The sequence below is a fragment of the Myxocyprinus asiaticus genome, chromosome 47 (assembly GCF_019703515.2).
Source record: "Myxocyprinus asiaticus isolate MX2 ecotype Aquarium Trade chromosome 47, UBuf_Myxa_2, whole genome shotgun sequence".
In the NCBI taxonomy this organism is placed as follows: domain Eukaryota; kingdom Metazoa; phylum Chordata; class Actinopteri; order Cypriniformes; family Catostomidae; genus Myxocyprinus; species Myxocyprinus asiaticus.
Window position 1 is genome coordinate 29,049,822 of NC_059390.1, and position 24,166 is coordinate 29,073,987.

Below are 24,166 nucleotides of genomic sequence, written 5' to 3' on the forward strand. Positions count from 1 at the left end.
TGAGGAAATTTAACCTGCCACAGGCGCTGCTGATACAGTTTTTCTCAGCAGTCATTGAGTCTGTCCTCTGCACTTCAATAACTGTCTGGTTTGGTTCAGCTATGAAATCAGACATCAGAAGACTACAAAGGACAGTTCGGACTGCTGAGAGGATTATTGGTTGCCCCCTGCCCCCCTTTCAAAAACTATACACTTTCAGAGTGAGGAAAAAGGCTGAAAAATCACTCTGGACCCCACTCACCCTGCCCACTACCTTTTTGAACTGTTGCCTTCTGGCCGACACTTCAGAGCTCTGAGCACCAGAACCGTCAGGCACAGGAACAGTATTTTCCCTCAGGCTATTCATCTCATGAACAGTTAAATTGCCCCATTGAGCAATAACTATGTGCAATACACAATTTAGTCTTTTTTATATTTATCCAACACATCCAACCTCTTCTGCCATTTCATTCCTCTGAAAAAAAAAAAAATAAAATAAAAACATTTGCACTGTACATAACAGATTTGTATTTGCACTGTACATAACAGATTGTATTAGATTTGCACTACCCATGTGTATGTGTGTATGTATGTATGTGTGTGTCTGTACATATGTGTATAATTATTTTTATTTTTTTTATTATTATCTATGTCTTGCTGCTGTTTTTGTATTGTTTTTGTATTGTTGTACACTGGAAGCTCCTGTCACTAAGACAAATTCCTTGTATGTGTAAGCATACTTGGCAATAAAGCTAATTCTGATTATTTTGATTCACCCTTATTATTTTTGGATCCGTGACCGCAATACATTTGGCGGGATTTTAATCCCATAAGATTGCCTTGCTTCCATTGAAGCATAAAGATGCTGTTTGGAGCACGATAATATAATGTGTAATGAATATAATGTATTTATTATTTTTTATTTATTTTTATTGCGAAATAAGAGCATTTTCATTGATGTTCTCGGACTTCTTGGCTCCCACTATATAACAAGCAACCAAAACAAAACACAACAATACAAATAACAGTTATCAAGAGAATTATACACCGATTGTTTGCTGTGCTGCGGTGTGAGTGTTTCAGCCAATGAGCGCGCAGTGCGTGAACGTTGATTGTGACGTCACACTGTCAGGAAGTGCGCACATCATCTATGTTTGACCATTTTCATCTTTCTGAGAGACTTTGCAACAGGTGGAAACATGACCGAACCGTCCAAACACGACATCACTGCCATTTTCAAGCGTTTGCGCTCAATCCCGACAAATAAGGTAAGACTGATCTGGAGAAGCACGCGATTTTTGTGTTGGTGAAGGAAGCAGGAAGAGTTTTGACACGTCGCATGTTTGTATGAGACATATGGCAGCTCAGGTTGTTGTTTCTAGAGAAATCCTGTGTGTCCTAAATCATGTTTATTATTCACAAACAAGCTTTATTCATTGAAAACAATCCCAACTTTGCTTTTCGTATTCCTGCAAACTTCTACAAATGTTTTATTAAATCTTTAATTGGAGTTAGAATTGTACAGTAACAGAAAAACGATCAAATAAAAACACAAAACACTGAAGTCTTGCATGAATGTCTTTTGAAATGCTTACATGTTTTTGAATGTAAATATGCATGACGTTTAAAACACGATTTGTTAGACTTCTGACAATTTCATTTTCTCTTTAAATCCGAATAAAACCTTTTAGAATGATTTTACAAGACTTTGTGTCACATGTAGCGTTTTAAAAGACGCAAGTGTAGTTTGCAGATTGTTGCGTCAACGATTACTTCATTAATTGGCCAAAATTAAAGGATTGAGGATTGTTGAAAACCTTCAGTTCGGTATGTGCAAAGAGATTTTTAAACTTCGTTACTAACATACAGTATGTTGTATTTATTTTGTTGAATGTTGTTTGTAGGCGTGTTTTGACTGTTCGGCGAAGAACCCGAGTTGGGCGAGCATCACATATGGTGTGTTTTTATGTATTGACTGTTCCGGGACACACAGATCTCTGGGAGTTCACCTGTCCTTCATCAGGTAAAACACACTGGAACAGGCCTGATGTCAGCTGAAGTGGGTCAGATTTAAGATTTATTATCCAATGACAGACTGCAAACTATTTAAAACAGGCGCACAATAGTGCTCGAGGTGTTTTGTGCTGATTCAAACACAGTAGTTCCCCGTTACTGATGCCATTGTAGAAATTCACTATTCACAGTCAGTCATGATTCATTTAATCCATGAGTGTCCAATAACAGGGCGGTTACATCGGTCACTTTCGCCTTGAATAGGGGCACAGCACCTTGGTCTGGGTTCCAGAAGTATTTTTCACATTAATTTTTGCCATAGGGATTTCAGAAGAGTCTTCATAAAAGAGTTGTGTGCCATGAACCAAACCAACCAGCTCTGAGGTGAATCACAACATTATAAACTTTGGTTTGAAGCAAAAAATATTTAAAAATAAGACAAAGGCAAATGTACAAGACTGAGTACTTAATGTTTGTGACAGTCGCATTGAACTATAGAAGTTCTTAAACAGAAGTATAGAAACTAAATATTTTACATTTATTGTCAAATATACAGATATACACAAATATCAGTAGTATGAGAGTGTAGGGAGGAAGACTAGACTGCATCATTCACAGTGGGCAGAGCTGCAGAACTCTTCTCTGATTGGTGGATCTCTCTTTAGGATTATGGGTAGTGTATTACTTCACCAGGAATTCTGCTATTAAACTTGATTTTTAAACAATGAAGTTGAAATACCATGGACTGATGTCTTCGACAGAAGCATCAGATGAACAACCATAGCACTCACGGTAGATCTCTAGGTCTTTAAAGGCTTAAGTTATCGTTAATAATCAATTCACATGGAGAAAATGAAAGTGATTTCTACTTTCAGAACCAGACTGTTGCGCTCTGTTGTCTTTGGACAGCTGATGATTTCATAATGGGCTGCCTGCTTCAGTTGGGTCACCAACTGAAAAATAAAACTCAACCCCAATATAAAGCATTGGTATCCTTTTATTTTTTATGTTTCTCATTGTAAATGGGTTTTCTGGCCATTTATTTTGTATTTTCACACCTTACGCACACTGTGTAAGGTATACATACTGTTCGAAAGTGTGGAATCAAGGTTGGCTGGAAAATGTGTGAGAAGTGTCCTACACACTAATGACATGTTTGAGAAGTGCTGCAGAAAACGCAAGATGATACTTGACCTGAAGATCATGGATGATTACAGCATTAATTTAAATAGAAATAGTCATTTGTAACATCAGAATCATCACTGTAATGTATGATCCATTTAAAGTGTCCTTGGCAAAAAAATTATCAGTCTCTTTTAAGAACACAATTTCATAGTGACTGGAAAGTTTTTGAGGTGAGATTGAACTCTTTGTGGCTGTTGCAGGTCGACTGAACTGGACTCAAACTGGTCGTGGTTTCAGTTGCGCTGTATGCAGGTGGGCGGTAATGCCAGCGCGGTGAGTGTTTCATCGTCAGGTTTGTTCAGTGTTAAATATGCGTCCTGAAGTGACATCAGTTGAGACGTCAGTATCTGTCACTCATGCTCCCTACAGAGGGCATTTTTCAGTCAGCATGGATGCATCGCCAATGCAGCGAACACCAAATACAACAGCAGAGCGGCAGTGCTGTACAGAGACAAGATCAAGAGCCTGGCTTCACATGCCACCAGACAACACGGCACAGAGGTCACATATACTCATACTATACATACACCTGGTGTCATCTGATCTGTATCTGTTAAACATTTGAATCTTTAAATAATCTGTCATTGTGTTATACTGTGTTATATAATGTTTGCGTGTGTGCCGTGTGTGTGTGTGTTCAGTTATGGTTGGACAGTCAGGCTCCTCTGTCACCCACATCACCCCTCGACAAACAGCTGGATTTCTTCACTCAACACACACAGGTGAGAGTTCATCTGCCAGTGAACATGTTGTGTGTGTTTGTCATCTGTTTTACTGCATCATTATATTATATTGTTTTATATTATATTATGTTAGACAGAATTATATTATATTATGTTATTTTATACTGTATTTTATTATATTTTATAAGGAACAAGATGGTGTGTTATATTGTGAATAGAGTCCCAGTTATAGGGTGTTATTTAACACACAAAGCAGACAGAGAGTGATTATATTCACAATATAACACTTAAGATCAACATATCACACAGTGCCATCTTTATGTGCCATTTGATTTTTCTGTAAAACTTTAACATAAATCTATTGTATTTTTGTCAAAACTGTCTGTGTTGTGTATTTGTTAAATTTTTTTTTTTTTTTACCAGACTGCCCAGAATGAAGAAATGACTTTTCAACTGGACATTAACCAATCACTCGAATCAGTTCAGGATAAAAACAATACTGGTATGATAATTATACTAGGGCTACAACTAACGATTATTTTGATAATCGATTAATCTTCGGTTATTTCTACAATTAATCGATTAATCGGATAAAAACGGAAATTTTATTTCCTGTAAAATATGATTTTTTTGAAAAACTGATATGATAACGGGCATAAGAATTTGGTTTGATTTACATCACTGAATTTACGATTCTGTACTCTCACAAAACTTTGAACAAAGCCTGAATCATGAAAAGTTACGTTTGGATTTTTAATTATTATTATTATTATTAGAAACAGTTCCTTGTAAAACGTAACAAAAAGTGCTCATCGTTAAAGAGTAAAATGATCCATAGGGCATGGAGTGGGACAAAAAAATCAGCCCAGCAGAGGACAATAGTGACACAAGAATAGAAATATTAATAATTCTGCCCAGCTGAAAAATACATAATTATGTTAGATATATATGCTTGTACACACTGATTACATACAGTGCATCCGGAAAGTATTCACAGCGCTTCACTTTTTCCACATTTTGTTATGTTACAGCCTTATTCCAAAATGGATTAAATTCATTATTTTCCTCAGAATTTTACAAACAATACCCCATAATGACAACATGAAAGAAGTTTGTTTGAAATCTTTGCAAATGTATTAAAAATAAAAAACGAAAAAAAACAAAAAAATCACATGTACATAAGTATTCACAGCCTTTGCTCAATACTTTGTTGAAGCACCTTTGGCACCAATTACAGCCTCAAGTCTTTTTGAGTATGATGCTACAAGCTTGGCACACCTATTTTTGGGCAGTTTCTCCCATTCTTCTTTGCAGGACCTCTCAAGCTCCATCAGGTTGGATGGGGAGCGTCAGTGCACAGCCATTTTCAGATCTCTCCAGAGATGTTCAATCGGGTTCAAGTCTGGGCTCTGACTGGGCCACTCAAGGACATTCACAGAGTTGTCCTGTAGCCACTCCTTTGTTATCTTGGCTGTGTGTTTAGGGTCGTTGTCTTGTTGTAAGATGAACCTTCGCTTCAGTCTGAGGTCCAGAGCGCTCTGGAGCAGGTTTTCATCAAGGATGTCTCTGTACATTGCTGCAGTCATCTTTCCCTCGATCCTGACTAGTCTCCCAGTTCCTGCCGCTGAAAAACATCCCCACAGCATGATGCTGCCACCACCATGCTTCACTGTAGGGATGGTATTGGCTAGGTGATGAGCGGTGCCTGGTTTCCTCCAGACATGACGCTTGCTATTCAGGCCAAAGAGTTCAATCTTTGTTTCTCATGGTCTGAGAGTCCTTCAGGTGCCTTTTGGCAAACTCCAGGTGGGCTGTCATGTGCCTTTTACTGAGGAGTGGCTTCCGTCTGGCCACTCTACCATACAGGCCTGATTGGTGGAGTGCTGCAGAGATGGTTGTTCTTCTGGAAGGTTCTCCTCTCTCCACAGAGAAATTCTGGAGCTCTGTCAGAGTGACCATCGGGTTCTTGGTCACCTCCCTGACTAAGGCCTTTCTCCCTCAGTCGCTCAGTTTGGCTGGGCGGCCAGCTCTAGGAAGAGTCTTGGTGGTTCCAAACTTCTTCCATTTATGGATGATGGAGGCCACTGTGCTCATTGGGACCTTCAATGCTGCAGAAATTTTTCTGTACCCTTCCCCAGATCTGTGCCTCGATACAATCCTGTCTCGGAGGTCTACAGACAATTCCTTGGACTTCATGGCTTGGTTTGTGCTCTGACATGCACTGTTAACTGTGGGACCTTATATAGACAGGTGTGTGCCTTTCCAAATCATGTCCAATCAACTGAATTTACCACAGGTGGACTCCAATCAAGTTGTAGAAACATCTCAAGGATGATCAGTGGAAACAGGATGCACCTGAGCTCAATTTTGAGCGTCATGGCAAAGGCTGTGAATACTTATGTACATGTGATTTTTTTTTTTTTTTTTTTTTTTTTTTTTTTTTGTATTTTATTTTTAATAAATTTGCAAAGATTTCAAACAAACTGCTTTCACGTTGTCATTATGGGGTATTGTTTGTAGAATTTTGAGGAAAATAATGAATTTAATCCATTTTGGAATAAGGCTGTAACATAACAAAATGTGGAAAAAGTGAAGCGCTGTGAATACTTTCTGGATGCACTGTATATTTAAGTATTTTAATATGATAGTTTTTAAAATAGTATTTTCACTGATTACGTTTCTAAACTATTCTTTAAAAAAAAAATGTGTATGGTTTATCCAGTAAAAATGTACTAGTGAAATCAGACATTACATGTGGTATTATCAGGAGGACTTTCAAATATCAGCACACTTAGCATTATTATACATTATATTCAGCATTATATACAGTTTAATATAGTACAATCATCTGTAAACCCTGTGCAAATTCACTCTCATGCTGAAAAGACTCGTCCCGGTGCTCACTGTATTACATGCGCTTACATGAGCAGGAAAAAACACTTTAAAAACCGGTACATCTTGACTGCTGAGACTTCAGTCTGATATCAGTGAAAGCTGCACAAGTGATTACTTTTAAACTGAAATCGTGGTATGATGTTGCATGAGTTTAATCAAAATGATTGTGCTCCCTTTCTCTATTGTGATCGGTTTGATTGACGCAGATGCGCGTGCTCACTCGCTCATTAAAGTTTAACGGAGACTCGCTTGTGGTAAGAACAAACAGTTTTGCGAAATACGCAGCTGATTTTGAACTCGTAACATCTTACATTATAAAACATAGAAAATAGCAGTAAAATGTAAGTGATGCGCTGGAGAGAAACAACTCTCGCGCATCAAACAGCACAAGCACTCTGTAAACGCACCTGTTGCAGCAACCGCTCCACATTAATCTGTATGATTATTATGATCTTCTTTATGGAGTTTATAAAATGCTCTCGTGCGCTGGACAACTTGGGTCCTATTTTTTCCGCTTCAACTTGTCTCCGCTGTTTTTCAAACGAGTTATCATGCAACACATTTTTCACTTGGCTGTGAAGTGACGTCACTGACGGGGCTTCTCCGTGCTTACTTCAAATATCCAACTAATCGATAATGAAGTTCGTTGTCGATGATTTCCATTATCGATAATTATCGATTTTATTGATTAGTTGTTGCAGCCCTAAATTATACAGATAATATGTGCTTACATTTACAGTTATTCATTTTTCAGACACTTTTATTTAAACTGCCTTAGAAATGAGAAAAATTCAAGCATAAGTAATTGATCACAGATGTATTATTAATGTGTGTTTATAACAGCAGGTGACGGTCAAGAGGGTCCTAGTGTCGATCAGCTCAGTGTGTCACCTAAAACAGCCACAGGTAACACTTGAACATTCATCATATTCCGACTGTTCAGTCAGTACATGTACAATACAGTATTGAGAACGACTCAGTTACATGCAGAACAGGACAGACATTTACTGCTCACTGTCCAGTTTTAACAGACACTTAGATTTTTACATATGAAATTGAACAAACGTACAAAGACTTCTGTAAGTGGACCAAAATAAGAACCCAGTTCTGCTTGCACTTTAATTGAAAGTGGATCTCTTTAGTTTGAGTCTCTGTTAACATTACATTCATACATGTCTTTTAGAACACAGTTTAGAAGTTCTTGTGTTTCCTGTCCAACTTTGTTATTAAATCATAATAGAAAGCAATAAATAGTACAAAAAAAGTGAAGTTTCTTTGTGTCTCAGCAACAGCATTTCTTGTCAAATGTCATCCAAGACATCTTAGCTAATGTACCCGCCACGTCACAAACAGCAGAACGTTTGAGTGTTTGTGTAGTTGATTAATTTATTGTCCTCTTTCAGAGTCATCCTCTCTTCTGAAGAAGAAACCGACTGCTGGAAAGAGAAGTGTGAGTGTTGTTGACTGTTCAGATGATGAGTTGTTTATTGTGGTTGGGTGTGTGTGTTTATATGATGTTGTGTTATTGGTGTGTTAATCAGACGGGTGGTAGAAAAGGCGGTCTGGGCGCTCAGAAGGTGAGCAGTGCCAGTTTCTCCGCACAGCACAAGAGAGCTCAAGCAGAGGAGAAGAGCACTGAAGACTTCACGTAAGTTTCTTCTGTTGTCTCGATTTCTACGTGCATCCATCTTTGAAGTAGTATTTTTCAATCCAGAATCGTTAATGTTGATCAATAATAAATTTAAAATACTTATAATTGAATGAATTGCAATTCTTAAAAAAATTTTACAATATTTTAAAATGTATAAATATTTAATTAGATGCTACTGACTATCAGATGAGCTCGCGCTCTTTTCTCAAATGAAACAATAAAAGCAGCGTACAGCTGACCACTCACTGTGTTTCCACTACTCAGATAAATTGCTTTAATTGCAGGGAAACAAAGACGTTATTTTCTATAAGATAAATGGTGCCATTGTACTGGTATCGTTAAGTTGGGGACTTGATGTGCCAAAAATATTTCGGTTCAAGTCATCAGTCGATGTTGCTTTTTTTTCTTTCCCTCATATAGACCTTGAGGATACTGACTGTAGTCATACAGTTGAAGTCAGACATTTACATACACCTTAGCCAAATACATTTAAACTCAGTTTTTCACAAGTCCTGACATTTAATCGTAGAAAATATTCCCTGTCTTAGGTCAGTTAGGATCACTACTTTTTTTTAAGAATGTGAAGTGTCAGAATAATAGTAGAGAGAATGATTTATTTCAGCTTTTATTTCTTTCATCACATTCCCAGTGGGTCAGAAGTTTACATACACTGTTAGTATTTGGTAGCATTGCCTATAAATTGTTTAACTTGGGTCAAACTTGAGCCTTCCACAAGCTTCTCACAATAAGGTGATTGAATTTTGGCGCATTCCTCCAGACAGAACTGGTGCAACTGAGTCAGGTTTGTAGGCCTCCTTGCACGCACACACTTTTTCAGGTGTGCCCACAAATTTTCTATCTGATTGAGGTCAGGGCTTAGTGATGGCCACTCCAAAACCTTGACTTTGTTGTCCTTAAGCCATTTTGCCACACCTTTGGAGGTATGCTTGGGGTCATTTGTCCATTTGGAAGACCCATTTGCGACCAAGCTTTAACTTCCTGGCTGATGTCTTGAGATGTTGCTTCAATATATCCACATTATTTTCCTTCCTCATGATGCCATCTATTTTGTGAAGTGCACCAGTCCCTCCTGCAGCAAAGCACCCCCACAACATAATGCTGCCACCCCCATGCTTCACAGTTGGGATGGTGTTCTTTGCCTTGCAAACCTCACCCTTTTTCCTCCAAACATAACGATGGTCATTATGGCCAAACAGTTCAATTTGTGTTTCATCAGACCAGTGGGCATTTCTCCAAAAGTAAGAACTTTGTCCCCATGCGCACATGCAAGCTGTAGTCTAGTGTTTTATAGTGGTTTTGGAGCAGTGGCTTCTTCCTTGTTGAGCAGCCTTTCAGGTTATGTCGATATCGGACTCGTTTTCGATTTTTCGATTTGGATTTTTGTAGTGAAAAAATGAATACATTTAGTAGTTCTGTTTGGCTCAAACATATTTTACTGGCACATTGAACTCTGTTCAATTCCAAACATGTACAGGATTTAATGTGTTTTCTTTCAAGATGCTTTTGATCTGAAGTATTTCATCTTTCTTTTTCTTGTCTAAGACACATTAGGGGGAGTTTAAAGAATTCGATAATCGAATCAATGTTATTTTGAATCGAATTGTTCTGAATTAGCAAAAAAAAAAACAATTTTTTTTGAATCTAATCAAAAACCTATGAATTGTGAATCAAATGGTTTCGGTTTCAACCCAAAGATTCACAGCCCTATCTAAAAGACATCCTCTAAAGATTCACAAACATTCAAGATCATAATAGTCTGACAGAAATACCAGTTGTGTTATCTGTAATCTGATTACTTTTATTGAATTAGTAGAGTAGCACATTACCATTTAAATTCTTGTCATCAGATTACAGTTACTGACAATTAAGAATTACTTTTATGTGCATTACTTGGGTTTCACATATTTCTTAATATTATTTGTGTATAAAACATGTAAAAGATTAATTCATATGTGTGTGTTTATTTGTGACAGCTGTAGAGTGTGCGACAATGAACGAAGAATGTGTTGTGTGATTTAGAAAGTAACTTCAAAGTTAATTAGTAATGTGATTACTTTTCAATTAAGTCATCAGTAAAGTAATCTGATTAAAATTTTAGAAAAGTAAATAATAATTCATAGTAGTTTGGGTTCATATTTTGAGTAACTTACCAAACGCTTTAAATGAAATTCGTCCAGATGAAGTCGTACACTGCAGGAAAATAATTTTCTCAAAGTACTTAGGGCCCAAGCACTTAAGGGCCTCCGCATTTATTGTTCTTCTAAGGATTATTATTATTAGGGCCCAAGCACTGAAAGTGCGGAGGCCCTATCGTTCTTCTAAGGATTATTAGGGGCCAAGCACTGAAAGTGCGTAGGCACCTCTTGTAATCGTTAGTGCTCTTTTTAATATTAGTATTCTTCTTCCGCCATTGAGTCTGTGGCAGCCCATAGAACCGTATGCAGGTAGACGACAGATAGACGACAGTCTGAACATTAACTGGAGCAAATTTGGAGTATCTAGCGCCACCAACTGCCCAACCTTTCACATGTTTATGCTAATAACTTTTGAAGCGTTCTAGAATCAAAATTCCTTCAAAGATTCCTTGGCTCAAGTCGAATTGATTGCACCCTATGTCGTCATTTTCCATCTTGAAAATTTTACTTTTTCAAACTCCTCCTAGACCTTCGTCCGATTTGCATGAAAATTGAATCAGATCATCTTCAGACCAGGCTCACAAAAATGTTTGGAATTCAAGTTGATTAATCAAACGGTTCTCGAATAACGCGCAAACAAATTTGACCTTGGCCGTGAGGCTATATGTCCGCAACGCTTTACCGTATTCACACCAAACTTGATGTTGTTATGACAAGCATGACCTGAGGATAACTGCACAGTTTCGGCACAGTGCCACCTAGTGGTCACGAGATATGAAAAATTCATATTTTTGCTTATAACTTTTGAACGGTTTTAGCTAAAATCACAATCACGTCTTGTTAGATTCTGTGTGGGATGCAGAGTCGAATCATACCAAATGTTCCTATGTCGACCATTTTGGGCGTCGCCCATTTTGAATTTTGACGTAAAATGCTTTATTTTTCAAACGCATTGACATAGTATCATTATGAAACTCGTTATGTGTCATTGGCACAATGCCCTGAAGGTACTCAAAAAGTTTTGGGACGCCGCCACCTTCTGGTCAAAAGTTAGACCAAATGGGGGCCTGGGTAGCTCAGCGAATAAAGATGCTGACTACCACCCCTGGGGTCGCAAGTTCAAATCCAGGGCGTGCTGAGTGACTCCAGCCAGGTCTCCAAATCAACCAAATTGGCCTGGTTGTTAGGGAGGGTAGAGTCCCATGGGGTAACCCTCGTGGTTGCTATAATGTGGTTCGCTCTCAGTGGGGCACATGGTGAGTTGTGCATGAATGCTGCGGAGAATAGCGTGAAGCCTCCACATGTGCTATGTCTCCTCAGTAATACGTTCAACAAGCCACGTGATAAGATGCGCGGATTGACGATCTCGGCTGCGGAGGCAACTGAGATTCGTCCTCTGCCACCCGGATTGAGGCAAGTCACTACACAGATTTGAACAAAAATCGAATCAGGCCACCTTCAGACCATGCTGACAAAAAGTTCTGTGTTGATCATTTTGTATTGATAGACCAAACTGTTTTGGTATCATAGCGCCACCTAGTGGTCACGAGATATGAATAATGCATATTTTTGCTTATTACTTCTAAACGGTTTCACCTAAAATCACAAATCTGGTCTTGTTAGATTCTGTGTGGGATGCCGAGTCAAATGATACCAAATTTTCATATGTCTGCCATTTTGGGTGTCACCAATTTAGAATTTTGTTGTAAAATGCTTTATTTTTCAAACACATTGACATATCATTACAAAACGTTTGGGACAGCGCCACCTTCTTGTCAAAAGTTATACCAAATTTTCATAAAATGCAAATTTTCAGACCATGCTGACAAAAAGTTATGGATTTCGTATTGATAGACCAAACAGTTTTCGTTTAACACAACAATGAATTTGATGGCACGGTGCCAGAATGGTTTTCAGGCACTATCTCGGCAACGCTTTGGCATATTGACATGAAACTTTGTGTCATCATGACCGCACTTTGACCACACCATATCAATTTGGTGACAGTGCCACCTGTTGGTCAAAAGTAATAAGCTTTTATGTCCCAATGCAATTGATAGTATTCATGGTTTTTCAACCATTTTGCCTAAAATCATGACCAGATTGCTTTAATTACTTATTGTTTCCCGTTGTTATGCCTAATAATGGTTGATGTGCTTGGCCCCTTAATTACTCCTTGCAGCAATATTTATGATTATTAGGGCCCAAGCACTGAAAGTGCAGAGGCCCTATTGTTCTTCTAAGGATTATTATTTGTATTATTATCATTCTTTTTTTTAAAGGTTTCAGGGGATTTTTGGGCACTTGACATGCTCAAAAACTCATTTTGCACACGCTTCAGAGTCGTCGGCCTTTAGGACTTGGCAAAAGTTCATACATGGGCGTATAGAGGGGGATCTGTAGCACATCCCTTTTGAGCTACAGTCACCAAACTTTGTACATATATAGATCTCATCAAGCTGGACAACTTTCACGCTGACAGTCATAAGCTCCGCCCCAACAGGAAGTCGGCCATTTTGAATTGTTTGAAAAATGCATGCTCTGGAATTTAAAATACTCCTTGGTCATTCATGTTACAGGTACCAAATGTGGTCGACATCATAGCAAGACATTGACGATGCTAAATTGCGAACGGATTTTAGATGTATCGAACGGTGTTGCCATGGTGACACAATAAATAACTTCAAAAAAGGGAAACGGGAAGTGTCTCAAATCTTCTGCTTGCATTGTGTGATTTACATCAAAATTGAGCCATATGTTGGCCTTGCAAGCTGATCACATTGTTGTGGCTATTGTGGGTCACAGTTGTAGCGCCACCAACTGGTGGAAGGAAGTGTGGCACTTTTGACAGACATTAAAATATCCCTCTTATGTTTACCTTGAATAATCTCAAGACAGACTTAAGATTTAAAATTCTGAAGGGATTCTTGATATCTTAAATAGTGTTGCCATAGCAACGCATTAAATGTCATTATTCCTTTTTATGTGTATTCACGTGTTTTTGAGGTACTTGGAATGTTTGAATTTTCATTATATTTTGCACACACAGAGTTGTCGGCCATTAGGCCTGGGAAAATGTTAACACATGGGTGTGGCTGGGGAGCTCTGTAGTGCCACCTTTTGACAAAAGTGGTGGGGTCAGTTTCTTCTACGGTCACCAATCTTGCTACAAATATTGTTCTCATCAAGCCAGACAACTTTAAAAAATACAGTCATCCAACAGGAAGTCAGCCATTTTGGATTGAATGTGCATTTTTTTTAAATTGCAGGCACTGAACTTTTGAATAGATTCATGTGACCGTCACCAATTTAGGCAAACTTATGCAAAGACACTGACGATGCTAAATTGCGAACTGATTTTTGATAATAAGTTAATGGAAAAAGTGGGAAACCGGAAGTGTCCCATATTTTCTGCTTGCAGTGTCCCATATTTTCTGTGTGATTTAAATCATATTGGTGCTGTCTGTTTGTTCATGGGGGCTGATCGCTTGGATGTAGCTATTGTGGGTCATGGTCTTCGTGCCACCAACTGGCAGCAGGAAGTGTGGCTCTTGCAACAGACTTTAAAATAGTCTTCTTATATTTACCCAGATTGCTTCAAAATTGTTTAGAATAATGTCAAATGCATGTCTCCACCTTGCGTTGTTTTCCAAAAGCCACAGGGTGGAAATGGACCCATGGTGCTTGGGCCCATCATCGCTGCTTGTAGCTATATTTTTGTCTTGTTTTCCTTTAAAAACATCCAAACATTCTTTAAACCGGATACATTTACTTAAGAAATTAAATGATTGAACATTGAAAATGAAACTTGTTTTCAGAGAACATATCTTGACTGAAGTATAATATAGTCAAATAGTTTTCATTGTTTTAAACATTAATCTCACTAATTATTGCTAGATTTACACTTTAAACAAGAAAAAACATATTTCCAATGAAAAATAAGTATGTTATTCTGTATTGTCTGAAATCAACTTGTGAAATCTTAAGTAAATGTATCTAATTTGAAGGATGTTTAGATATAGTGAGAAACTGTATATATTTTCTAATCAAGTATGGTTTCCTGATGTTTTTCTGATTTCTCAGTGATAGAGTGTCTTCTCTGAGTGTGTCGTATGAGAGTCTGGAGCTGCAGAGGAAGAGAGACGAGCAGCAGATGAACCGTCTGCAGGGGGAGAAGAAGGAGCAGGCGGAGCGGCTGGGAATGGGCTTCGGCGGACGCAGGTCTGTACATACATCCAAACTAAACAGGAAAATGCTCTGTGCTGTTTAATATACAGTCATGTGCATTTTGGACCAATACGATTTCTCTGTGGGCAGAGCTAACGCACAGTGCAACAGAGATTAAAAGTGACTGTCTGAACGTGTTGCTGTTGAAGGAGTTGCAATGCTGTTGATTCTCAGTGTTGATCTGTACTGTCATGGTGTCATTTCAGTGTACTGTCTCACTCGGTGATGGAGGACATGCAGACCATAAAACAGGAAACTCCATCTGCGGCCGTTTCCTCCTCCAGCAGCAGAACATATCAGGATGATGAAGATACACGCTTCTCTTCCAGGTCAAACATCACACACTCGCACCATGTAGAAAATTAACTGTTCAGATTCAACCTCACTGCCCAAAAATCTGTCATTTTTAACTCACCCGCATGTTGTTCCAAACCCACATGACTTACTTTCTTCTGTGGAACACACAAGGAAAGATTTTGAATGGCAACACTCTCTATGAAGCTCATATTTATGATTTGTAAAATGCATTTTAAGGCATTCATAATACACCTTAAGATATGTTATAACTTCTCATAAATAGTTGTAACTGCAGTTATAATACATTACAATACTATTCATAGTTATACCTAAAAGAGCAAAGTGCATTAAAACACAGTCAACATCCAATTTTATCCTCTTTAATATACAGTACATATTAGGTATTGTATAAGTGCAGCATAGTGTCAATAGTTATAAGGCTTTATGACATGATTATATATCATTATAAGTGGTCTTGGCCTGCTTTAAATCAAGTTATTAAAGCAATGTCTTATAAACAGCCATAAAATAAACGTGTAACACAATATATTACAAGTCAAGTGTATATAATGGAATTTATAGACAATTGCACAGAATACAAATGAACACACATTCATAATATACATTGTTGGATATTAAGAGAAACGTGTTAAAGATTAAAGCATATGTAATGTCTTCTAATGTCTTACAACCATGTAAAAATATCTTACGGATTATAAAAAGAAGACATTGTCACTATAATTTAAGCATACCTAATGTATATAATAAAAATAGATATAATACATTATATCTTCCACATACAATTGACGGTTAGTTATAATGCATTATATAACTATGAATATGTAAGTATCAAATGTATTATAATTGTGGTTACAATTATATATAAGTTACAACATATTATGAATGCATTATAAATATGAGCTACATGGGAAGTATTACCGAACTTCTGTTCAAAAATAGAAAGTTCAGTGTCTGTCAAGCTCAAAAGAAAGAATGTCATATGGGTCTGAAACAACATGAGGGTGAGTAAATGGTGAGAGAAAGGATCTTTTCTTTTAACATTGAGAACCTAATTTTATTGCTTTAGAAATGTAAACAACTGAATATGCTGTTGCTCTGTCAAAGCAACTTTCGCAAAAGCATGATGGGATCTTTGAGACCTTTTGAGATGGTACCACCTCAAGACTTATTTGTAAAGGATGAGTTAGTGTTTAAGGAGGTTTGTGTCTTAAGTTCTGAGTGGTTTTCTGCACTCGGATCTTCTCATAGGTTTCTGGATGAAGCACCGGGTTCATCAGATCAGTTTTTCTCTCAGTGGACGAGAACAAAAACACAAGAGACGATGAAAGCCGAGTCAGACTTCTACCTGGAGACGAAGATCCCGTCAGCAGACGAGAGGTCAGACTTGCATAAACAACTGCAGAATTTCATTTGAAGAGTGATGATGTGAATCTATCTGAATGTTCTCTCATGATGATGACAGGGCAACAGCGAGGAGGAAAGCTGACCCCGGGCAGCAGTCCGTGTCTGATGACGCTCGCAGGAAGTTTGGTGATGTTAAAGCCATCTCCTCAGACATGTACTTCAACAAGCAAGATGGCTCTGAGGTGTGCCACGTTTGCTCCTCATTGAGATCTTCCCAATCCTCTCATAGAAGCATTAAATGTGAAATGAGTGAAAAACTTCTTATAATGTCTGTTGTTTAGGGGCCAACCAACACCTACTGTATCTGTTAGTTTTCTTCTTATTCTTCTGCTTCTGCTCTTGAAGTCAATGGCAGCCCATAGAACTGTGTGTCAGAAAATCCTGAAATTTGGTACACTGATAGGGGTGGGTATGACTAGTACTCGCAGTAGGTGTCTTTATCTCAAACCCTTTAGCGCCATTAACAGTTCAAAGTTTCACTTACATTTAGGCTTATAACTTTTGAACCGTAACACTGTCTACACCGGGCGCTTCTGTTGACGTGATGCGCCGCAACGGCTTGAGGCTGTCTACACTGGAGGCGTCGTTACAAACGTTCTAAACTGTTTCATTTGTGTAATAGCACCAGCGCGTGGAGTGCAAAATGGAACGGGACACTTTTATTGTCGGCACGACGAATGCGCATTAACGGACGCTTCCAGTGTAGACAGCATTGTTGATTATTATGGGGTTCTATTGCTTTTGGCACAACACGCCTGCATCCGGTGTAGACAGGGTGTAAGTCCTAGAAACTAAATTATTTTTCCTGTGAGTCCTTGGGTCATAAAACTTGGAATGTGGGTATCTGCACAGTTTTGGCACAGTGCCACCTAGTGGCCTAAAATCATTAGGCGGGTCTCTTTAGATTCCTTGGGTCATGCTGAATAGATTGATACCAAATTTGCCACAGTCAGCCATACTTCCTGTCCGCCATTCTGAATTTAATTTAAAACCTAATTTTTGGAGCTCCTCCTAGGCCGTATATCCGATTTGCACAAAATTTGTCATGTATTATATAGGGACACCCTTGACAAAAATTCATGAAAATCTTTTTGACTGACCTAACTGTTCTCATGTAATGCATAAACGAATTATATGGCAAAATGCCAATAAGGATCAGAGGCTGTATCTCATGAATGCTTTTGAGTATTGACATTAGCTTTCATTGTGACCAAGCCCTTACAATACCATATCAGTTTGGTGATAAGCACTTGTATTATACTATAACTCATTAAACTGGTCTTTTTTTCACCAGTCTGCTTAAATTTATCATCAGAATTCTATATTCCATCCAAATGTTTGCCATTGGTGTGCTTGGCCTCATAATTGCTGCTTGCAGCTATATTTTATGATCATCATCATTCAAAACAATTGTTCATTTTTCAAGTGTCAGCTGTATTTCTTGGTTTTCAGCTGTAATTTTAAACACACGGGGTGAAAAGTTTGCAGTTGTCAGTGTGTTTGTGTTATTTTGTCTTCTGTCTGTATGTTCATAGACGTTTAGTTTCAGCTTTTGTTGTCTCTCATTTACAGTATGAAGTTCGAACTCGACTGGAGAATTTCTCAGGAAGTTCTGCGATCAGTTCAGCCGATCTGTTTGAAGAGCAGAAGAAATCGGCGCGTGAGTTTTATTTTAATGCTAGATGAAATACCAAAAATAATGAAAACTGTCAGACTTCAGTGGACTAATGATGTTGTTGAATTTGAATAAAAACTTTCTCTGAAGTACATTAAATTAAATTTTTTGTTAAGCAAAAAACTGTTTTATTTAAAGGATTAACCCATGTGCACTGTTTATTTAGACTCACACTTGTATTGTACATGGTCAAATTTGACCGAAATCAATAAACATGTTTTGTTTTTTTTAAGGAAAGAAATGTAATAACACTGACTTCTATAAAGTAAAAACACGAAAGTTGTACATTTGGGGGGTGGCGGTTGGGGGTTAGGCTATTTTGATCTTATATACCTTTAAATTTCTCAATTACACCATTAATTTGCATATGCAAATAAGCATATTTATGTTAATTTCACTACAGTAAAAACAAGTTGAAACATGAACAAGATGGCACTAGCGTGAATAAGGTATATTGTGGCTGAATTATTGAATTTATTTGACAACTGTTAAAAAAAAAAAAAACAATTTGTTTTATAGTCTCGCCCATTCATTTCCCATGGTCTGTCAAATTTGACTATGAACAACACAAACAGTTGTTTTTTTTGCCAAGCGTCCTAAACTCAATGAATCCAGTCCATTTTGTTTGTGTGGCAAATGTAGGAATAGTAACCAAGCCTTGAGCCATAGTTAAAGTATACCTTTTTATAAACAAAAAAACAATTATTTAGGTCAAAATTGACCGAATAGTGCATAAGGATAACACTCCTTTCATTAAACTTTAGTAAACATAAAATCAAAGAGCAACTACCAGTTTTCAGTCGCTGAGTCGTTTCATGAAAAACTAATGCTCTTACTCAAGATGAAAGACAATGAATATGTGCATGTGTTGTTGTGTTTTTTTGTTTTTTTATAAAAGAATTGGTGTTATTGAGGAAATTAGTAATAGGGATTGGACTTTTTTTTATTATTTAATAATGCAATCCATTAAAAAGAAATGTGATCTTATTATAAGTACTTTAATTTTGTAATCTGATTACGTAATCCAGATTATATGTAATATGTAACACAAAACCAGAAGTTCATTGAGCTATAAATCTAGTCCCACCCAGGACCTAAACCATGGTAATGCAAGTCCACAAATGCCAACACAATTCTCAAGCCTATTCAAGAGAATATTGTGATCTATGGTGTTGAAGGCAGCACTAAGATCTAAAAGCACTAGAAGAGGGATGATTCAGACACTTTACAGCTCCTAAATAAACATATTTTGAATTGATTTTGTGTCTGTTCGTGTCAGCGTCCAGCGGTTCGTACAGGTTGAGTAACGTGCTGCCCAATGTTCCCGACATGATACAGTTTAAGAGCGGCGTGAGATCTGTGGCAGGAAAACTGTCGGTCATGGCCAGTGGAGTCGTGACGTCTATACAGGTGTGTTCTCATCACATTCACAAACCCTTTAAACATATACTTCTTTTTGTCTTGAGGAACCTCATTAGCCCAACACAAGTTTTGTGACAAAACAAATAAGTACATTGTTCATTTGGACTAATTATGTCAAAGTATGTTCATCCCTGACTGATGTAGCACATTTTTCAAATTTAAATTCATACTATGAAAACAATTTACACCGCCATTAAAATGGGTTTTAACTACAAAATGTCCAACGCATGCATTTCAGATCTGAAACATCAGCATCTTTTAGTTTTCATGCATGTTCAATATGAGCATCTTCATTTTCTTTATAATTATTTACAGTGTGTGTTTTTGTTTATCACTGCAGGATCGTTACAGTACATGAGCTGTTGAAGGATCTACATCACAAACACTACAGCAAAAGAAGTGATGAATGTAGTTATAATTGCATTACAAACATTGAATGCACGTATGCAGCTTTACTGCAGCGGCTGGTTTACATATGAACTCTATATTCAGCTAAACTCTGCTGTGCAATCATTTGGTTGATTATTGTATGATTATTTTTATGAATTCATTGCTTTGGCACTTGGTTAGTTGGGCTTTTAGGTCACTGTATTTTCTGCGGTATTTATCAGAATTATTTACTCTGGTGTTGTTTGTGTTTAGTTGGTAATTATATAAGATGGACTAGAATGGATCAAATGGCATTAATTTAGCTTTCCCTTCACTTGAAGACCAAAAATTGTCTCATTATTTGAAGTCAAATGTTTGCACTCATTTACTTTATTTTTCAAAGTGCTATATTTTAGCTACAGCATATAGCATACTGTAATATCATAAGATAAATTAAGTGCAATTGTAATGAAAAATGATACACACTATTACAGTTCTGATTGTTTAAAGTCATGCAAACATAAAAGAAAGTTATATTTTCATATGGTCATGTAGAGAGCGATATACTGTTGTTACATACGTCCAATCAATGGGCTTTAGTTTTATAATGAACTGAAGAGATTCTGTCACTTGTGTGAATGTTGTGGACAGGGGTTTACTGAATGTTCAGGTCTGTAGTGTGCACTAAAGAGTGCATGTCTGTAGTGTGCACTAAAGAGTGCATGTCTGTAGTGTGCACTAAAGAGTGCATGTCTGTAGTGTGCACTATGTGCAGCATTTGAACACCTGGAGATGATGAATATGAGAACGGCTTGTCAAAAGTGCTTATCTGGGATCAGTTTCAGTGATTTAAGTCACTGTTGACATGAAGAATCTGGCAGGAAATCGAACACATTTGCAGAAGCATGGTCATTTTGTTACTTTGTCTTTTTTGTTTTTACATTTATAAAAATGTATAAAGGGTCAGAACTTTCTTGGCTGCTGTTTTATTTAGTAAACTTGTTTAATTCAATAAAATAAATCAATAAAGAACTGACATAAGCTATTAAAATTGAATCTTTTTTGTATAGAGGGTCTTTTATTTTGAATCTTTCATCATTTATAAATATATTTTATTAGTTATTTCAGTATGATAACTCAACTTAGCTAATTATGGAAAATCTCAAGCCATAAACTTTTCTTTTTATAACTGGATCAAACTCTGCCACAACACAACAAAAAGGCAAATAACCATGAAAACATCCCTCATTACATACTGAGATTAAAACTGTAACAACCCATACTAATTTAATAACACAAAAGTAAAAAAAATAAAATAAAAGATTATTGGGGTTATATTATATAATTTGTATTTATTTATTTATTTTGGTAAAATATTTTTAATTATTGTCTCTGTTTTTTAAGGCCTAAAAAATGCAGAAAAATCCTCGACAGCTCTATTTTAAAAACATGCAGTTAGAGAGGTGTTTTAAAAATCTACATGAATGGATGTAAGATTTTAATAAAAGCATTAAATTATTTAGAACAAAAGAATCATTTTTCTCTTCAGTTTTTACAACAAATGTCACAATATTCCAAGAAATAACAGGTAAAACAGATATTTGTTTTATCCATGTAGTAGTCATCATTTTTATTTGTATAGCGCTTTTCACAACACATTGTTTCAAAGCAGCTTTACAGAAGATCATGCATTAACAAAAAAATGAAACTAATATCTATAAAGTCTTTGAGTGATCATTGTGTAGTTTGATTAAATACGATTGTAAATTGTGTGTAAAAATAAATAACTATTTAGAACCCCTTTGAGCAAGCTGGAGGTAACTGGCAAGGAACACAAAACTCCATAAGATGTTGGAAGAAACCAGGCTCACTGAAGCAGTCTTTATTTTGTCACACATTATACATTTGCATATATACAGTGAAATTTTTTTTTTTTTTTTTTTTTGCATATCCTATATGAGCTGGGGTCAGAGTGCAGGGTCAGCCATGATATGGCACCCCTGGAGCAGATAGGGTCAAGGGCCAGTGCTGAGGCTTGAACCCCCAACCTTCTGGTCAGTAACCCAGAGCCTTAACCGCTGACCCACCACTGCCCCGCCTACTGTGGGGTCCAGTTCCCCTCTGGCTAAACAACATGAATATAATGCCAATATTAGTTATTTATGTACATTGCAGGTCATGGTTTAAGATTAGTAAACTAAGTAAGTGTTAAGTTCCAATGTTTAAAAAAAAATATTTTTTATGAACTGTAAGATTAATGACTAATGTCTTTGAAGTCCATCCTGGATTAACTGCAGAAGTTCACATAGATCCATTGTCCTTTTGTTAGTTGGCTGATGAAGGCTTTTGTTTTTAAATTATAGTCTATTTATTCCATTTTAAGAGTGTAGTCCATCATTAGACCAAGTTGATGCAGGCAGAGATCAGTGAGGTGCATCGCAGTTCAACCGGCAGGTCATTTCGGTGAAGTCTATCCTAAGTCCAAGGTTCAGGCAGTGGCATATGAAATATCCGATATCTTACAGTTGGAGTTGGCATCAGTTCCTCCTCTGAATTCCATCGTAAAAGACTGAAGTGATGTCTGGCTAGCAATGGCTGCATTTAGTTGTCAGAGACACATAGCAGTAGAGTCTGACACCAAGCAGGAACGGAACTGGATCTGGCCAGCTCTGGTATCCTCGGGATATGAATCCCAAGGTTGAGACAGGGAAGCAAATAGAATAATATTAGCGTAGATGCCATTCAATTTTATGCAGAGTTAGATCATGATAAATGTTTCTGGTTCAGGCAGACCTAACTTTGTTTGATTTGATGCCAGATGGGCTGGTTGAGTATTTCTGTAACTGCTGATCTCCTGGTATTTTCATGCGCAACAGTCTCTAGAATTTACTCAGAATGGTGCCAAAAACAAAAAACATCCAGTGAGCGGCAGTTCTCTGGATGGAAATGCCTTGTTGATGAGAGCGGTCAACAGAAAATGGCCAGACTGGTTCGAACTGACAAAGTCTACGATAACTCAGGTAACCGCTCTGTACAATTGTGATGAGAAGAATAGCATCTCAGAATGCTGTTCTGAGATGCGGGTTGGTGCTGTTTTGGCAGCTCAAGGGGGACCTACACAATATTAGGCAGGCGGTTTTAATATTGTGGCTGATCAGTGTGGCTGTTCGTAGAAGATGGATGGATGTCTGTCTGTGAGTTGACATCATGATTGTCATAATTTTGATCAAATTAAGAAAAAAATCATATGAAATGGTACATTTGTGTGAAGAACATCCTTGTAATCAACTCTTTACCAATCAGTATCAAGATATATTATGCAGCATGTGAACAAAATACTGGAATAGTTATGTAAGTTATATTACAGTTATTGTACACATTTATGGTAAATACAGTGCATCCGGAAAGTATTCACAGCGCTTCACTTTTTCCACATTTTGTTATGTTACAGCCTTATTCCAAAATGGATTAAATTCATTATTTTCCTCAAAATTCTACAAACAATACCCCATAATGACAATGTGAAAGAAGTTTGTTTGAAATCTTTGCAAATTTATTAAAAATAAAAAACGAAAAAAAAAAAATCACATGTACATAAGTATTCACAGCCTTTGCCATGACGCTCAAAATTGAGCTCAGGTGCATCCTGTTTCCACTGATCAACCTTGAGATGTTTCTACAACTTGATTGGAGTCTACCTGTGGTAAATTCAGTTGATTGGACATGATTTGGAAAGGCACACACCTGTCTATATAAGGTCCCACACTTAACAGTGCATGTCAGAGCACAAACCAAGCCATAAAGTCCAAGGAATTGTCTGTAGACCTCCGAGACAGGATTGTATCGAGGCACAGATCTGGGGAAGGGTACAGAAAAATTTCTGCAGCATTGAAGGTCCCAATGAGCACAGTGGCCTCCATCATCTGTAAATGGAAGAAGTTTGGAACCACCAGGACTCTTCCTAGAGCTGGCCGCCTGGCCAAACTGAGCGATCGGGGGAGAAGGGCCTTAGTCAGGGAGGTGACCAAGAACCCGATGGTCACACTGACAGAGCTCCAGCATTTCTCTGTGGAGAGAGGAGAACCTTTCAGAAGAACAACCATCTCTGCAGCACTCCACCAATCAGGCCTGTATGGTAGAGTGGCCAGACGGAAGCCACTCCTCAGTAAAAGGCACATGACAGCCTGCC

At 37.5% G+C, this 24,166-nt stretch overlaps 1 protein-coding gene across 2 annotated transcripts; it reads left to right on the forward strand.

The window, feature by feature from the left end:
• The first annotated feature begins 737 nt into the window (after positions 1-737).
• Positions 738-21,028, forward strand: LOC127437005 (ADP-ribosylation factor GTPase-activating protein 3-like). Of its 2 annotated transcripts, none has more exons than XM_051691587.1 (16): positions 738-1,247; positions 1,884-2,002; positions 3,378-3,450; positions 3,547-3,678; positions 3,819-3,899; positions 4,284-4,362; positions 7,602-7,661; positions 8,159-8,205; positions 8,297-8,403; positions 14,646-14,783; positions 14,996-15,118; positions 16,356-16,484; positions 16,570-16,693; positions 18,084-18,171; positions 19,466-19,596; positions 19,949-21,028. In XM_051691587.1, exons 1-16 carry the CDS (start codon positions 1,179-1,181, stop codon positions 19,964-19,966), a joined length of 1,518 nt encoding a protein of 505 aa, XP_051547547.1. In that variant the 5' UTR covers positions 738-1,178; the 3' UTR covers positions 19,967-21,028. The 2 variants fall into 2 exon arrangements, with proteins under 2 accessions (XP_051547547.1, XP_051547546.1); XM_051691586.1 differs by having other exon boundaries at positions 758-1,247; positions 7,599-7,661.
• The last annotated feature ends 3,138 nt before the right edge of the window (positions 21,029-24,166 follow it).

Excerpts from the sequence above, each read along its gene's own strand:
- LOC127437005 (XM_051691586.1), top strand. The coding sequence starts at position 1,179 with ATGACCGAACCGTCCAAACACGACATCACTGCCATTTTCAAGCGTTTG. Across the intron at positions 3,679-3,818 it reads CCAGACAACACGGCACAGAG|TTATGGTTGGACAGTCAGGC; the intron begins GTCACATATACT and ends GTGTGTGTTCAG. Across the intron at positions 7,662-8,158 it reads GTCACCTAAAACAGCCACAG|AGTCATCCTCTCTTCTGAAG; the intron begins GTAACACTTGAA and ends GTCCTCTTTCAG.